This window comes from Pimephales promelas, chromosome 23 (assembly GCF_988280905.1).
Source record: "Pimephales promelas chromosome 23, fPimPro1.hap1.1, whole genome shotgun sequence".
Taxonomy (NCBI): domain Eukaryota; kingdom Metazoa; phylum Chordata; class Actinopteri; order Cypriniformes; family Leuciscidae; genus Pimephales; species Pimephales promelas.
Window position 1 is genome coordinate 22,673,634 of NC_142791.1, and position 19,195 is coordinate 22,692,828.

The 19,195-nt window shown below is 35.9% G+C and overlaps 2 protein-coding genes across 3 annotated transcripts in view; both read left to right on the forward strand.

Moving 5' to 3' along the window:
- xrcc4 (X-ray repair complementing 4) overlaps positions 1-12,600 on the forward strand; it is a 55,917-nt gene extending 43,317 nt beyond the window's left edge. For both annotated transcript variants that reach the window (XM_039678172.2, XM_039678173.2), the window contains exon 8: positions 11,820-12,600. In XM_039678172.2, the coding sequence (XP_039534106.2) occupies positions 11,820-11,934 (115 nt within the window). In that variant the 3' untranslated portion in view covers positions 11,935-12,600. The remainder of the gene's footprint in view (positions 1-11,819) is intronic.
- Positions 12,601-14,603: 2,003 nt separating this feature from the next.
- Positions 14,604-19,195, forward strand: part of vcanb (versican b) — a 42,128-nt gene continuing 37,536 nt past the window's right edge. The window contains exons 1-3 of the mRNA XM_039678170.2: positions 14,604-15,497; positions 16,665-16,896; positions 17,689-17,759. Of these exons, the coding sequence (XP_039534104.2) occupies positions 16,769-16,896; positions 17,689-17,759 (199 nt within the window). The 5' untranslated portion in view covers positions 14,604-15,497; positions 16,665-16,768. The remainder of the gene's footprint in view (positions 15,498-16,664; positions 16,897-17,688; positions 17,760-19,195) is intronic.

Here is a 19,195-nt window from a genome sequence, read left to right on the forward strand (position 1 = left end):
AAATGTATATGCTGTAAAAATCTGTTTGTAATGCTGGGCGGGATTTAAAGGGGTCATGAACTGGCTTTTTAAATGTTATTATATTGTTGTCTGAGGTCAACTTATGACGTTCGCTTGGTTTTTGCATTCAAAAACATCACAATGAGTAAGTAATAGGCTATTTTGGACCCTAGTTGAAAAACGCTCGGTTTTTATGGGCGTCTCGCACTGAAGACTTGGAAGTAAACGCCCACTGCTGTGAGTGGATAACAGTTTTGCATATTATAATGAGTTTCAACTCACCCGTCGATGCACGTGGGGGAAATTGTTTTGAAAACGTCCAATGTTGTAAAATGGCAACCGGAATGATTCGCCCATACATGTTCGTCCCAGAGTCCGTGTGTTGCACAATTCCTGTCACATCCAATATAGACGGCACAGCACCGTTCTTTACTCTTAAACGGCCTGCAAATTCAGTCTTGTTTACAAAACAATCCTCAGTGAAATGAAGCGAACAGACGGACGATGTTTCACCTCATCAGCTGGAACGTCATTAAAAATAAAGTTTATCCGTGCAGTCCTATTGGAATCCAGAGGAAGCTTATGCAGCAACTAGGCACTGCACAATATTTTGTGTTGCTCGGTAGCTCGATCCGGGTTGTCATCACGAGGTAGGCATCTATGTTATTTAGCTATGTAATGCGCAAATCGGTGGGCGGGGCTAAACTGGCCGTGTAGAAGTAGGCGTTGATCTTCTTCTGCGGGGGTGGTGTTTTATCCTCTTTGACGTCATAGTTCTCCACTTTGAAAAACGAGTCGTTTGCTGAGGCTGGTGTCAATAAAAGCTTTTTTTTGGACTAACAAGGACGTTTTCAGTTCTGAAACTTACAGGATATTCTTATAATATGATGACCTCTTAGATGTCAAAAGCTCAAGGAAAATTCGATTTCTCAGTTCATCACCCCTTTAATACTATCTATCGTAAACTCATTGGATTGTGGAAAGCAAGCTTTGCTGCATTGAGGAAGGTGATTGAAGTCATTTCTGAGGAGAAAGTTCCAATGTTTTGATTAAAGATTGCCCAGACAAGCAAAAAAGACATAATTCATTGAGACCGTAAAGTTGACTGTAAAGTGTCTCCTTCCCAGGTCGAAGAGAAGGAAGTCGAGAAACTGTGTTAGAGGATTCAGAGGCACATCAGAACTTAAATAGTCATGTTATTGGAAGATAAAGAAGAGGAGAGAGCGAGAGAAGGCAGACAGACGTGGATTGATTTGGGCTCTGGCTGAAACAGTGCAGTTCCACAGTCTCCCAGCACCTGCCTAGAGATGAATCTGGCTGAGCGTGACAACAGACAACAATCAGCCCAGTTACACTGCGTTCAAACAGCGCTCAGCATGTGTGTGTTTGCTGCACTTCGCTTAGTTTGTGTGGGTCTCCCAATGAAATGTCCAAGAAAAGTTTTACTCCATAATCAAAAGGAAATATATATATATATATTAGAGCTGTCAAACGATTCATTGCGATTAATCGCATCCAAAATAAAAGTTTGTGTTTACATAATATATGTGGGTGCACTGTGTATAATTATTTTATATATATATATATATAAATACATACACATGCATGTATATTTAAAAAAATATATAATTTATATATAAAATACTTATATTTATATAATGTAATTTATATATAAATCTATATACAGTATATACATGAAAATATTTCTTAAATATGTACAAGCATGTGTGTGTATTTATATAAAATAATTATACACAGTGCATCCACATATATTATGTAAACACAAACTTTTATTTTGGATGCGATTAATCGTTGCGATTAATCATTTGACAGCCCTAATATATATATATATATATATATATATATTCCTTTTGATTATTTGCTTTTGATTTTATATATATATATATATATATATATATATATATATATACATGTTACATTATCATTATATATTATTATTTAAATTATATTATATAATTATGTATATATATATTTCCTTTTGATTATTACATGTTACATTATCATTTTTATATTATTATTTAAATATATATATATATATATATATATACACACACACACACACACACTGTATTCAGTATATAGTTATATACTTAATTATCATTATTATATTATTATTTCATTTATACAGTATGTGTGTATAAATATGTGTGTGTGTATGTGTATATATATATATACATATATACATATATATTTATGTATGTGTGTACTAATTCATTTAGTCATCAAATGCAAAATATGCATCACATGCATTTAATTGTCATATGCAAATATATTTATTAGCCTGGTACTTGCCCAAGTTGGTTTCTGAGAGATTCACCCTTGTGTGACCTCTGTTAAGAATTATTTCCACTTGAACTAACAAGTTCTGTTTCGGACAACCTGTAAGACTTTTCATTGCTGGTTCTTTATGTTACTTGAGTTCAATGTGTTAACAAAACCTGTTTTTGATTATTCTAATTAAATCATCCACTGCTTTACTTCATGATATATGGATATACATTTACCCATTTACATTATTTACTCTCATGTCTCATAGCTGTGGTCTTTATTAGAAATCATACCGTAACATCTCTCCCCCTTTCTGGGCTCCTTTACATTCTCTTAACCAGATCCAGTGCTTCTTGTAATAATAACTTAAAAGAAACACAAGACCTTTTTCCCCAACCCGCAGACAAATCCCAGCTTGTTCCCAGCATATATACGTGATCTACGTGTGTGCTCTCCCTTTATCCATGCCCGTACCTACGGATTTCCTCCCAGAAGGCAGTAGGAAAGCAACTCTTTCTGTTCACGATCAAATCTGCCCTAACAGGAGAGTTTAGTTGCGTCAAAATGACTTCCAGATGAGAGCCGCACAGGGGAACCCCTTAATCAAACCACCATATTTACATGTGCAGAAATGCAAATCATTGTTTACACTCAGATTGTCAGAGATTGCGCTGACTAAGCATCGTTTCACAGATGAACGTTTGGGGCTTGCTTTTTAAAGATGGATTTCTGATGCTTAATTTCCTAAGTTCAATAAAATGTGGTTTTCGAGATTCAAATGAGAATCAACTAATCAGCTGATTACATTTTAGTGTTTACATGTTAGAAAACATCAAAATCTTTGAGCCTCTCAGTGTTTGTTTGGTATCACCACCAATGCAGCATATAAAAGCTCTCTGGTCAAGAATGGATGGATTGGAAGAAAGGATGATTACAGACTTTTCTCATTTGTTTCATTGTATTTTTGAGGACAAGTCACTATAGGGGTAGGAATCGGCGTTCGTAGATCGACTGGTAGAGACTATATTTCCAAGATGGCTTCTTCCTGTATTCGCGAAGTTTACTGTGTGTATAAAATATCTTCTTATTAAACTGTTTGGACACTGACAAAGTTCTCAATGCTTCGGTTTGAATGTAGGGACCCTTGTTATGCTGTCGTGTTAGTGTGGGGCTATTTTGAGCCTTGTTAGTTGTAATAACAAGCGATTTTTATTTGTCATTACTCTATGCCCTATATACTGTACTAGCATTATACTAGCGTTATAGGCTAAACTGTTTTTAGAGATAAAACTATTTACATTCGGCAATCATGAAAACAAATCTCTGATAACGGTTGACTAGGTAACAATGTGTAATTAGACCAAAGGTTAATTTTGCGCCAGAGTTGTCCTTTAACATCGCAAAGAACCAACAGGAAAATAAATGTATGCCTGAACTAGCAGCATACTTGTAGTAAATTAATAATATAACAAAGACCGGTACAGCCGAGTGTTTTTCCTCCTCTGGGTGGAAGCCATATGGCTTCTCATATTTGTCGTGTTTCCGAAATATTTAAGTTTTATTCTCCAAAGCTTACAACTAGTGTGGCTCTTGTCCAGCTCCTTTCCTCCTTCAACTTCAGAAGCCAAAATATTTCCACACGTCAGCTTTTAACGAGGGTGTTTGGAATGGATCTCGCGCTTTCTCAGCAAGGGGGTAATCCATCGACCGGAAGTTGAAACCGGCCGGGTGCCGCCATCTTGTAGCAGAACTTCACTTGAGTTAGCATTTCCATTGACTGCCATTCATTTTGGCGTCACTTTGACAGCGAATAACTTTACATCTGAGGCGTTTGAAGACCCCATTTGTCCTTTATTTATTTCTAAAGATGCACGACAATGTATAAAATGCTCCATTACCTTGTAGCTTATGTTATGGCCAGTGTTGTGCAAGTTACTTCCAAACTGTAATACATTAGGTATTACTTGTTACTGTTATTTAAAAGTAATTCATTACCTTACAATATTACTGTCCCAGAATTGTAATGCGTTACATTACTCATGTATTACTTTTGAGTTACTTTCACCAAAATAACTAAGTAGAACTTAACTTTTGGGCTGTAACGATATGCAATATGAAACCGAAATCGCGATTCGCCACACGACTCAGATCCACGAACCTACAGAATCGCGACAAACCTCTTCCAACTCCAGCGTTATTCTCCTTACCGTCCAGATCCAATGCTGCCTTATCTTTAAATTAGGCTATTAGTATTATTTGAAGTTAACATTATAAAATACGTAGACCTACACCACAAAACTAGTTGAGGATAAATTATTGAAAATTGGGGAAGTCCAGCATTATGGACATGACATTTGCAGTCAAAACTTGAAATAAAAATTCTCAGAAAATACATGTATTGAAACGTATATAGGCTACTTCCTTAAAGGACTCCAGACATTAGACAAATATCAGTCTATGTTTTATTTTTAATATTAGGGAAAAGACACATTCATGCGTGACAAAAAAATAGGAGGCAAAATCGATTTTTTGTAATTCTGTTAATTTCACTGCGCAAATCGGATGAGGAAGGGTTGGCTCTCCAGTCTCCATAGAACTTAAAATATTCATTTTATTTTAGTTTTCGTGTTCGCATTTATGAGGAAAAAATAATGTTACAGATGCGACCGCTCTGAACTGGCACTAAAAGACTGCTTTAACACTTTCACATAGTCTGTTGCCTTTAAGAAGTAAAAACAGACAATACACTGTAATACAACTGTAATACAAGCCTCACTGAACATGTAACGAGTAAAATATTACTGAAAATTGATTAGTAATGCCTTACACTACTGCGTTACAGCAAAAAGTAATATGTTACTGTAATGTATTACTTTTGTAATGCGTTACTCCCAACACTGGTTATGGCCCCGTAGAAGCAGTTTTTTTGTAAAAGTAGGCTAACGATTGCGTCATAACCATGCGACTCTCTGTCGCACAGTAGAGAGATTACCGTATGGACAGGAGGAGAAGCTCGCGGGCAATCGGGGAAACATGGAGGCAAAATGAGAAAATAATTAATCAGAATACCTAGCAAAAGTTTCTCCTGCTCCTAGCTCATGGACAGCTCCTATTCACACTCTCCGCCTCTGCAAGTTTCGGAAGGGAATGATTCAGATTTCTCATGCCACAGCCACTAGAAGACAGATGGGTTGCTCTCGTCACATCTACGTCATCAAGCTCTGTTTGAGTCGGTTTGAGTCTGCGCGTTAGGAACGGAAGTCCTAAAAAACGCTAAAAATGGGCTTCACTTGTCTCAATTGAGTTCCAATGAGATGGCTCTGTCCACTTCTTATACTGTCCAAAGACGGTCCGGCCACTGCACTTCCGCGCTTCATAGTTCCGTCTTTTGCGTTCCGTCAATATTACGTTATTATAAACATGTATCATAATTTATTTTTTTTAAATCGATTTTTGACATTCAATTTCAAAATTGGAATTTTTTTCCCCCACCCCTAAAATTTGCAGGCAGGAGCCGTTTTTTACTTTGAAGCCTGCCTTCAACGGAAGTTTCGGTAGTCTTTTCTTCTTTTCTTCCCCGTATTGAGTGAAATGGCTTCTCGAATGTGGAAAAAATGAAGGGCGGGATTTGATTTTGTCTATCAGGAATTGATTGGATGGATGTGGTTTGCTATTGGTGAATCTCATGTGAGTGACAGGTTGCCCCGTCCTCACGCCAGTAAACGCATCATCAGAGAGTGAGAAGAGATCAGATGTCTCTGCACGAGGAAGGGGAAGTTATTGATGAAAGATTATAAGAGCACATGAATAAAAATAAATAAATAAATCATTTATAATAAATACTGCAATATCCCATAAAAAAAGAATTCTTGCTAAATCAGGGTTTTTTATCGTTCACATCAACGAAGTGGCCTGCAAGATTATTCATCGATGAAGCATGCTATTTCAGACACTGGAAATGTTACTAATAAACAGATTTATTGGAAGCAACAGAATGTGGCATCTGTTTCAGAAGCATTTTAGAGAGTGTGGACCTCACCTAACACTTGCTTCCTTTTTACTAGACAGCTCTTTAATTGCATGTCTCAGAAGCAGGTATTTGAGTCCTGAACGGCACTTGTGGCAAGATGAGACCTCAGATGTGATTCTACAGGGATCATGAACCTGGAAACACAATCTGTTTTATAATATAAGGCCCTGTTGCTTGTACATTGGGGTCCTAAAGTCAGATTCCACTGGTGAAAATGCTTCTTTGTTGAATTTACGATTAGCATGCAACCTAGAAATAAATCAGAATCTGATCTATTTCTTTATTTAATATTCATTGTTTTATGTCTTTTTTTACATTTTTCCGTGTGGTTGCTGACTTTTTGACCCCTCTGTATGTGGCAGTAACACGACTACATTGTGGTGAACCTTTACATTGTCATCAATTTTAGACGAAAACATACTTCAACATTTTTTTATATCCCTTCAATGTTTGTTCATTTTTTCCCTTTAAATACATTTAAACATTCAAACATTTAAAAATTGTTTGTTGAGTTCACCTGATTCCTGGAGCTGCATTTTGAGGAGACACTGCTGGATGCAAACCTGTTTCTAATATAGAGTTAGTTTCCAGGGACTGGCTGTTTAAGAGTGTGTGAATGCTTTACGTGGAAGCTGTTAACTTTTAACAAACTCCATTTCCCCCACATTGAGGCTTATTAAAGCTCACAAATATTATACACATGAGACAAAACTGAGTTCATTCTGAATATGAATCCTGGTGGATTGTTTATTTGATGCATTATATTCTTAATGCATTCAACATGGCTCTTAGATTGAATTAATTATTATCTTTATGAATTAAAATGATTTACTTCTTTATATTACTGCATCAGGTTTGCCAGGTCATCACACACACAAATATATATATATATATATATACACACACACACAGTGGGGCCAAAAAGTATTTAGTCAGCCACTGATTGTGCAAAAAATGAGAAAAAAAATTCCAATAAATCACATTGTAGAAGAATTTATTTGTAATTTTTGGTGGAAAATAGGTATTTAGTCAATAACAAAAGTTCAACTCAATACTTTGTAACATAACCTTTGTTGGCAATGACAGAGGTCAAACGTTTCCTGTAAGTCTTCACCAGGTTTGCACACACTGTAGCTGGTATTTTGGCCCATTCCTTCATGCAGATCTCTAGAGCAGTGATGTTTCGGGGTTCTCGCTGGGCAACAAACTTTCAACTCCCTCCACAATTTTCAATGGGGTTGAGTACTGGAGACTGGCTAGGCCACTTCAGGACCTTGAAATGCTTTTTACGGAGCCGCTCCTTCGTTGCCCGGGCGGTGTGTTTAGAATCATTGTCTTGCTGTAAGATCCAGCCACGTTTCATCTTCAAGGCTATCACTGATGGAAGGAGGTTTTGGCTTAAAATCTCACGATACATGGCCCCGTTCATTCTTCCGTCAACACGGATCAGTTTTCCTGTCCCCTTTGCAGAAAAACAGCCCCAAAGCGTGATGTTTCGGTAACGCTTCCTTTTACAGTACAGTACTTACAGTGTACTTACCTAGAAAGTACTGGCTAGTATAAGGTAAGTACATGGAACAGGGGTAGGTTCAGGGTTAGTACTAGTTATTACCCAGTAATTGTAGTTACTAAAATATAGGGGTGTCACGATTTCGATATTAAATCGAAATTGATCGAAATTAATTCAATGGTATCGAAATCGAAATAAAAAATGGTATCGTCGATACTGCCACGCCCCATGTCGCGTCCGTGATGGAAAGTTCAGATCGTTTTACTGACTCTATTGTTCAATCTCGTTCATCAAAATTAACTAAACTTTTTTTCTAGTCATTTCAGGGGCTTTAAATGTTATACTATTAAGTTATGTTACTTGTTTTTGTTATATTTTAAATTTGGCAATGGTGTAGTGTACATTGTGAACAAATTTATATTGCATAATGCATAAATGTGTAGTCTAAAAATTGCATAGCAATCTGCGCTTTACATTTTTTACATTTTTTTTTTTTAAATCGAGAATCGAATTGAATCGTGACCTTAGAATCGATAACTTAATCGAGTCGAGGATTTGGAGAATCGTGGCACCCCTACTAAAATAAGTACATAGTATTCACATGGGTAACTGGACTGTAAAAGGAAGCATTACCGATGTTTCCTCCCCCATGCTTCACATTAGGTATGTTGTTCTTGGGACGCAACTCTGCATTCTTCTTACTCCAAACACGGCGAGTTGAGTCTTTACCAAAAAGTTCTATTTTGACCACGTGATATTCTCCCAATCCTCTTCTGGATCATCCATATGCTCTCTGGCAAACTTCAGATGGGCCTGGACATGTACTGGTTTAAGCAGGGGGACACGCCGGGCACTGCAGGATTAGAGTCCCTCTCGGTGTAGTGTGTTACTTGTGGTAGCCTTTGTTACTTTGGTCCCAGCTCTCTGCAGGTCATTCTTCAGGTCCCTCCGTGTAGTTCTGGGATTTTTGCTCACCGTTCTCATGATCATTTTGACCCCACGGGATGAGATCTTGCGTGGAGCCCCAGATCGAGGGAGATTATCAATGGTCTTGTATGTCTTCCATTTTCTTACAATTGCTCCTACAGTTGATTTTTTTTTTCACAGCTGCTTGCCTATTGGAGTTGAAGTGTATCTATGATGAAAATTACAGACCTCTCTCATTATTCTAAGTAGGAGAACTTGCACAATCAGTGGCTGACTAAATACTTTTTGGCCCCACTGTGTATATATATACACATACACATACATACTGTATATATGTATATACAGTGCCCTCCACAATTATTGGCACCCCTGTTTTAAGATGTGTTTGTGGACTTCTAAAAATTATTTTTTTTTTAAACAAGATGCATAGAACCCAAATGCAAAAAAAGAGAAAAATCCAACCTTTAAGTACACTACTTTGGTGGTTCAGCTGAAAAAAATATAGATTTTTTTTAAAAGTGTATATATATTTTTTTCTGTAGTTGCATGTCAGGGTATCTAGGAACTTTTAATTGGTAATTCATGATTTCCTGTTTCCCTGGGGTATAAATATGACGTGACACAAAGGCCTAATTCTCTCACCCATTTGTCAACATGGCAAAGACAAGAGAACACACCATTCAAGAAAGCTGATGTGTGTCGACCTTCATAAGTCAGGCAATGGCTACAAGAAAATAGCTTTCCTTAACTTGCCCGTATCTACAATCAGAGAGGACTCAATTAAGAAGTTTAAAACAACTGGAACAGTGAAAAACAAGACTGGAAGAGGTCCCAAGTTTATCTTGCCACAACGCACAGTGAGGAGGAAGAGAGGGGGAAAAAAGCTCACTGTCACAGAATTGCATCAAAGAGTGGCACCTTGGGGTCACAAAGTCTCCAAAACAACCATCAGATTCTACATGCCAACAAGCTGTTTGGGAGGCATGCAAGGAAAAAGCACTGGGCGTTCAACTGGGATCGTGTGCTTTGGTCAGATGAGACTAAGATTGAGCTTTTTGGCAACAAACACTCTAAGAGAGTCTGGCATAAAAACAAAAGATGAGTATGCTGAAAAGCACCTCATCCCCACTGTGAAGTATTGTGGAGGATCTGTGATGCTGTGGGCCTGTTTCTCCTCCAAAGGCCCTGGGAATCTTGTTAGGGTGCATGGCATTATGAACGCTTTGAACTGCCAGGAAATTGTATTCTCACAGTGGATTCGAACCCTGGACCCTATGTGTCTTATCCACTGCGCCATCACCACCCACATCTAGAAAGATTGTGCAAAGAAGAATGGTCAACGATCCCTCTCTCTGTGTTCTCCAATCTTGTGAAATGGTATAGGAGGAGATTAAGTGCTGTCTTGTTGGCAAAAGGGGTCAGAGGAGAATGGGCCGACTGATTCAAGCTGATAGAAGAGCAACTTTGACTGAAATAACCACTCGTTACAACCGAGGTATGCAGCAAAGCATTTGTGAAGACACAACACGCACAACCTTGAGGTGGATGGGCTACAACAGCAGAAGACCCCACCGGGTACCACTCATCTTCACTACAAATAGGAAAAAGAGGCTACAATTTGCAAGAGCTCACCAAAATTGAGGAGTCTTGATTTCATTCAGATGGTAGAGTCAGAATTTGGCGTAAACAGAATGAGAACATGGATCCATCATGCCTTGTTACCACAGTGCAGGCTGGTGGTGGTGGTGGTGTAATGATGTGGGGGAAGTTTTCTTGGCACACTTTAGGCCCCTTAGTGCCAATTAGTCATTGTTTAAATGCCACCACAGTCACCAGATCTCAACCCAATAGAGCATCTTTGGGATGTGGTAGAACGGGAGCTTTGTGCCCTGAATGCTTTTGAATCAAAGCCACGTAGAATTAAGGCAGTTCTGAAGGCGAAAGGGGGTATATATATATATATAGGATTGCAGTGCATTATCAGAGTTCCTCTTTGACCCTCCACCTCCCCAGCTCCACCTGCCTAGATTTGCTATGTGATTTATGTCTTTTTATGCAGCAGCAGCATCTTGTAATCTCACAGCAGCGTGTCTGTGAATCTATTAGCAGTAGTATGTCCATACTTAATAATAATTAACAGCAGCAGCGTAACAGATCTAGTACGACTAGACCAAATACATTAACATTGCCATATTCAATAACAAAAACTATTCTGAGATTGCCATGATTGAAAATATTATTTGTGTATACATACAAATATTTATTGGATTGATCTTAAGAACTTATAATGTAACTTCAAGAAGCAAAAGAACACTATAAAATGTAAAAATGACCTTTATAGTTTACATTCATCTTGTCCATGTAACTTTTTTGCTAGATGTGACGTAATCCGACTAACTTTCTCTCGTGTGTGTGAGTTCAATTCCAGCCGTGTTGTCCATGTGTTTTCTGGTACACCACAGGACAAGCTTTGCTTAAAAGGCTACATGATCCCCGGCACATCCTGAAATTAACAGGCTTACGGGACTATAAATCTCTTTTATTTTCCCTCCCCGTGACCTGATTTCTTCTAGCGCTTTGAAAAGCTCTCCGTCGTCCTTATAGACAGAATCCCATGGGAGTTTCTGCAGCTTAACCTTTATTTCTTGTTTTAATGCTGAGGAAGCATTTTTACATGCTAATTTTGTCACAATGTACCAAGTTACCATTAAGGTACGTTAGTTCTGCAGTGACTTTGAGACATAAAAGTCACCTTGTACATCAGTGTCACATCCATTTTGAGTGACGGGGTACATGATCAGTGACTTTCAAACTCTTATTAGCATCCAGTGACACTAAAAACACATGGTATGTGCCTGATTATATAGGATGAAGCAGGGTGAACTGTACAGCGTTTAGACTTGACCCTGTTTTAAGGAGCCTGTGGCAGAATCCTGTTGGACCGGGTCACTCTAATCAGGCAGCAGTAAGACGTTACTCCAGTGTCATGACTTATACCAGCTTCTGCTCTGCATTTAACCTCCACCTTCCGCTGACAGTTGTTCCTTCACTTTGTAATTTTAGAGAGAAGCCGACGGAAGATGCCAAAGCCGGAACGAGCAAAACGTCAAAAGCCCAATGGAAACCAGCATCCGCTGCTGCGAACCTTGATCCAGATGACCTGTTCGATGATATATGACCCTCTTTGGGGTCTAATGAGCACCATTCATGATAAGCATGACTTTTGTACTGTTTTTAAACTATATGAGCAATAAAATTATGCATTTTTAAAGTACTTTTTACAGTGAAATGGTTCTACAATATAGAAGCTTGTTTCCTCCTTGAAATATATATTTTTTTCCTTATTGTGGTTGTGAGTTTATATCAATTCTGAGTGGAAAAGTCTCAATTGTGAGATCACAAGATAAAACGGCGCAATTACTTTTTCTCACAAATCAGACTTTTTTCTTGCAATTCCAATTATTTCACAATTCTGGAAAAATTCGGAATCGCGAGATAAAAGACTTTTTTTCTCCCAATTCCAATTTTATATTTAAATTCTGGGGTGGGTCTGAATCATGAGATATAATCGCAATCGTGACAAAAAAAGTTAGAATTGTGAGATAAAAGCCACAATTACCTTTTGTTTTTTTTTATTGTGAGTTTATATCTCACAATTCTGACACAATTTTTTTTTTCTCGCAATCCCAATTTTATGTATCGCTAAGTTTAAAAAGGCGGAAACAAGCTTCCATGCTGCAATATTAAACAATGAAAGAACACTTTAATAATAAGAAATTAGTCAATTTTTAACTTTAAAGGTGTGATAAATATAATAAATGTGAATAAAGATTTGTTTTTCTCATTCCCTACGTAGTGTTTTTCCTTTCGTAATGCATTTAACCCCAACCCTACATTCTCAAATTGCATGCATTGTTGCATTAGTTATGCTGAACTATTCTATAGTATACTGCATACTACTATACTATACTATACTATACTACATATCTGCTTAAAGAAAGGCATTTTAAACCAGCCTACTACAACCACTATTCTATACTATACTACATACTACTATACTACACACTACTATACTATACTACATACTACTATACTATACTACATCTCTGCTTAAAGAAAGACATCTTAAACCAGCCTACAACCACAATTATATACTATACTACATACTACTATACTACACACTACTATATTATACTACATACTACTATACTATACTACATCTCTGCTTAAAGAAAGGCATTTTAAACCAGCCTACTACAACCACAATTCTATACTATACTACATACTACATACTACTATACTGTACTACTATACTATTCTACATACTATTGTACTACACTATACTACATCTCTGCTTAAAGACATCTTAAACCAGCCTACTACATCCACTATTCTACACTATACTACATACTACTATACTATACTACATACTACTGTACTACACTATACTACATCTCTGCTTAAAGACATCTTAAACCAGCCTACTACATCCACTAGTCTACACTATACTTCATACTACTATACTATACTACATACTACTATACTATTCTACATACTACACTATACTACATCTCTGCTTAAAGAAAGACATCTTAAACCAGCCTACTACAACCACTGTTCTATACTATACTACATACTACTATACTATACTACATACTATACTATACTACATACTACTATACTATACTATGTCTCTGCTTAAAGAAAGACATCTTAAACCAGCCTACTACAACCACTATTCTATACTATACTACTATACTACACACTACTATACTATACTACATACTAGTATACTATACTACATCTCTGCTTAAAGACATCTTAAACCAGCCTACTACATCCACTATTCTACACTATACTACATACTACTATACTATACTACATACTACTGTACTACACTATACTACATCTCTGCTTAAAGACATCTTAAACCAGCCTACTACATCCACTAGTCTACACTATACTTCATACTACTATACTATACTACATACTACTATACTATTCTACATACTACACTATACTACATCTCTGCTTAAAGAAAGACATCTTAAACCAGCCTACTACAACCACTGTTCTATACTATACTACATACTACTATACTATACTACATACTATACTATACTACATACTACTATACTATACTACGTCTCTGCTTAAAGAAAGACATCTTAAACCAGCCTACTACAACCACTATTCTATACTATACTACTATACTACACACTACTATACTATACTACATACTAGTATACTATACTACATCTCTGCTTAAAGACATCTTAAACCAGCCTACTACAACCACTATTCTATACTACACTACATACTACTATACTGTATTACTATACTATACTACATACTACTATACTATACTACATCTCTGCTTAAAGAAAGACATCTTAAACTAGCCTACTACAACCACTGTTCTATACTATACCACATTCTACTATACTATACTACTATACTACATACTACTATACGATACTATACTACATCTCTGCTTAAAGAAAGACATCTTAAACTAGCCTACTACAACCACTATTCTATACTACATAGTACTATACTGTATTACTATACTATACTACATAATACTATACTATACTACATCTCTGCTTAAAGAAAGACATCTTAAACTAGCCTACTTCAACCACTGTTCTATACTATACCACATTCTACTATACTATACTACTATACTATACTACATACTACTATACGATACTATACTACATCTCTGCTTAAAGAAAGACATCTTAAACCAGCCTACTACAACCACTATTCTATACTATACTACATACTACTATACTATACTACTATACTATACTGCATACTACTTTACTATACTACATCTCTGCTTAAAGAAAGACATCTTAAACCAGCCTACTACAACCACTATTCTATCCTATACTACATACTACTACTATACTATACTACATACTACTATATTATACATCTCTGCTTAAAGAAAGACATCTTAAACCAGCCTACTACAACCACTATTCTATACTATACTACATACTACTATACTATACTACATCTCTGATTAAAGAAAGACATCTTAAACCAGCCTAAGCTGATCTTTTGGTCTTCAGGCAGGACTGTTAGCTGATTTTGAAGAGGTTTTGGGCACTTTTTTTAATTGGATCAGCTGGATAGAGCACATTTAAACCAGCTAAGACCAGCAAACCAGCTTTGACTGGTTTATGCCTGTTTTTCTCCAAAGTGGGTTGAATTCCAAAAGTTGAATTGAAGAAAGATCCCAAGCCATAGACATCAGAATATTACTGACATCGGACTGGTGTGAGTGAACTCTTTAGATAACTACCTCCAATCCATGAGAACACCTTAGCAACTGCATAGCAACATGCTGAAACTACTCAGATATGTAGAAACCACATTCAAGTGCTCAATACACATTACGCAGCTTCTGGTTGTGAAACCGCCGAAATTTAAATTCACAAAGAAATGGAATAACCTGTCACTGGTGAGAAAGTGTCGGTTTGTGTTTTTGTATACAGTATCTCAATATTACAGGATTTTTAGCTATACCACATTTTTTATGTTTTCTTGTGTTAGTTTAGCAAAATCATCTGCTGAAGTCTTACAGATATAGATAATCATACTTCTAACTACAGTTGCTCTTGAATGTTTACGGGCCGGCCCAAAGAACAGCCGCTAATGAGGAATCTATGTATATTATGTCTGTGATTCAGAATGGAAACCACTGACAACACCCTATCATCAAGACAGGTAAGCACCAATCATGTTCTTTAGAAAATTTGACAGTCTTTTATTATTATAGATATAGTTTGTGTAGTAAAACTCAAATTTGATTAACAATGGATAAAACTTATGATCATACAATTTGCTTTATAGTAAAAGGGAATAGATCATATATTGTATAAACTGTACAATAACTCTTTACATACACTGTTTAAATGCAAGTTCGATTTTTTTTTTAATAAATATATTTTTGTTCAGTTGTTTTTTTTTTTTTTTGCTCAGTTCAATTCAATTGATAAAATGCCAATGACTTTGTAGAAATGAATTCTATTTCAAATAAATTCTGTTCTTTTGAACTTTGTATCCTGAATTTTTTTTTCATGGTTTCCACAAAAATATTAAGCAGCACAATCATTTTCAACACTCGTTCTAATAAGAAATGTTTCTTGAGCAGCAAATCATCACATTAGAATGATTTCTGATGGATCATGTGACTGAAGACTGGAGTAATGATATTACATTTAAAAAATATATTCTTAAACAGTTATATGTCACAATATTAATATTTTTACTTTTTTCAAATGAATGCAGCCTTCGTGATTAAACCCTACCGACCCCACAAATTTGAATGCTAATGGTCTTCTTTTACCAATAATCTTGCAATCGCTAAATCTACAGAATGTTGCGGGTTATTTCTAGCAGAGGTAACGGTGTATCTCTCCCCCGTGTGGAAAGCTCAGGGAAACTCTTAGAAGCGGACTAGAGCATTCACATCAGCTAACAAGAGCAATTTGGTCACCTTCACACACCTTTAATAACCCATTTACTCCATCAGCACCTTCAGCATGTCTGATTATCAGTCAGACATGCAGATGCGCTTTTACGCGCGACTCCGCGAGAGCAGCCTAACGGTTAGGAGTGCGAGTGCTCTGTGCATGTCATCTATAAAATGATTGTTGATTTAATTTACGAAGATTGTCACTGTATCTTAGCTGTTACGTGGACTTTACGGGCAGATGCTTTGGACTTTGTTTGCGCGGAAGTTTTCTCTGCAGCTCTGTCCGCAATGCAAACTTTGTTTTTTCTTCTTTATGTCCCACAATGTATGTTCAGAGTCAGACTAGCTTAATCGGTGATTCAAAATCAAGTTTGCACCAAGATTTAAGAGCGCAGAACATCTCTGTTCCTCTTCAGTCAGCAGGATGGATCAGATTCGTTTTGGGTGGGCACTCTCTGCCCCTCCTCTGGAAACTGACGAAATCATGGGTGGACATGGAATTTGAACTTGCTGCCGGCTCATGTCTCCAGTCTTTTCGTGGGCATCAGGGGAAGAAAGAGCACTGACTTCTGCGGCTCACTGTTGGAGCATCAGATACATTTGGAGAATCGGGAATAGCTTGTCAATATTGTCTACTGGGAAAAATAAGTAAGTAGCCTATTATTGTTATCATTTACAATGCTGATACTTGATGAATATTACGGCACATTAACAAGTAGCCTAATTGTTTTAATAAAATGTCAGTTTTATCTAATTAAACCTGTGTTTTATATTAGATCATATTTGCCTCAGTGCATCCCTTTGTTTCTCGTTTGATTGTCTGTCACCCTGAAGCTTTGTTCGCGCTTGGCATCATATCAGTGGAGGTCCACTTTTCATTATCTCATCATTATCATTTTAATGGCAGTTCTGCTTTAATACGGATAGTTGAGAGTGTGTGATATCAGTGGTCCTGGGGTTCAGATAAGCTTTTGGATTTGATTGATCTGTCTTCATTAGCCTACGCATAGACTGGCTTTAGCGCGTGCGATGTTAATTGTTAGAGAGCGACGCGTAAAGATGCTTTATATGTCGCTTTAGTGTTTGATAGTAGGGCGTGTGTGATCCAGTTTGACTGTCATGGGTTTTGGACACAGCTGTCACAGGATGAACCGTAAATTTCTGAGGTGAGGTATGACTATTAAGAACATATGCTGCCTGCAGTCTTTTTTTAACCGCTAACTAATCAAGCTTTCATAAACTCGTTCTCTGTTTGACTGCTAAACCTAATTGATAAAGTGAGACAAGAAAGCAAACAGAGTGTGGGTGTTTAAAGACCTATTGGACCTGGAACAAAGAGACAGACATGAAACAGAAACAGTTTGTCAATCAACCCACGTTGGAAGTAGCTAATCTGTAGCTGCAAATGCAAAAGTAGAGTAAAGCTTTCTTTATTTCCAGATTTGAGATGTTATTGGACGTTAAGCACATCCTCTGGTTGGTCTGTGCCTGCAGCGCTGTAACCCAAGATGGTGAGTTTATGAGTGGGTGTGTGTGTGTGTGGCAATTTTACTTTTTCCACATTATTATAAACGTTTCCTTTTTACATTTACTTCGCCTCTCCCAACCTATAAAATAAATATAGGATGCACAGATATTCAAATGTATGCCAAAACTGATTAGCCAATAATCATTTTAATGTAATGGCTGATAACAATAAATGGCAAATATATATAAAAAATGTGTATACTACTTTGTAAAAATATATTAAAAATAAAGCACTTTCATGTAAATTAATTTGTAATCTTTAAAATGGAAAATAAATTAAAATGATACAATTACATATAAATATATACTTTAAATATGATTTAATAATTATTATTTATTTTAATAATTACATATATACATTTATTAAATAATGTGACTTATATTGTACATTATAATGGTGTTATAATGTTTTTTAATCTTGTTTATTTAATTATTAAACATAAAAATATTTTCAATTTATTATTTATTAATTATATTTATACTTAATTATTATATCATCATATTTTTACTATACTCAGTGTATGTATATATATATATATATATATATATATATATATATATACTCTAAAAAATGCTTGGTTGTTTCAACCTAAATTTGGGTCAAATATGGACAAACCCAAATGTTGGGTTAAAAATGCAATAAAAAAATATACAGTTAAAAAATGATAGTGTGAAGTTGGGTTAACCCAGCTTGTGGGTTTGTCCATATTTTACCCAAATTTTGGTTTAAACAACCCAGGTTGTTTAGAGTGTGTGTATATGTATATATATATATATATATATATATATATATATATATATAATAAGATTAATACACATTTTAATAAAATTTTCACTTGTATAAAAATATTCATTTAGTTAGTTTTTGCTAAAGATTAGAATTATTTTGAGCTATTAAAATATTGTAGTTTTTAAAGATTGATGTTAAGTGAGAAATAGATGAATAGAATTAAAATTAGGAGAAATGAACCAACGCCATGCATTACAAATCTGAAATATCGACCAGTGGCAGTTATGATGATGTATCATGCATCCCTAGTAATCATTGAAAACCAATCTCAAATTTCTCAACACTTCCTGTGTTAAACGACTACATCCTGTCTGCTACAGTGTTATTGTAATATTATTGATATTCTGTTATTGTTTTTGTTTTATTATACTAGGGTATACTGTATGTCTAGCCTATATAGTTTTCATTAAGTTTTAGTTTATTTAATTTTATTTACTTTATTATTTCAAACTAAACAAAATTGAAAAATGTTTAAATGTTTTTATATTTTTGTTTCAGGTTAATAACCCTGGTCTGTTATATGATGCTGTATGAGAGATGAACTGCAGCGCTTTTGGTTTATGAAACTATGACATGTTTAAAACATCGATTAATGACTTGAATGTTTCTTTTAATCCCACAATTAAGGTG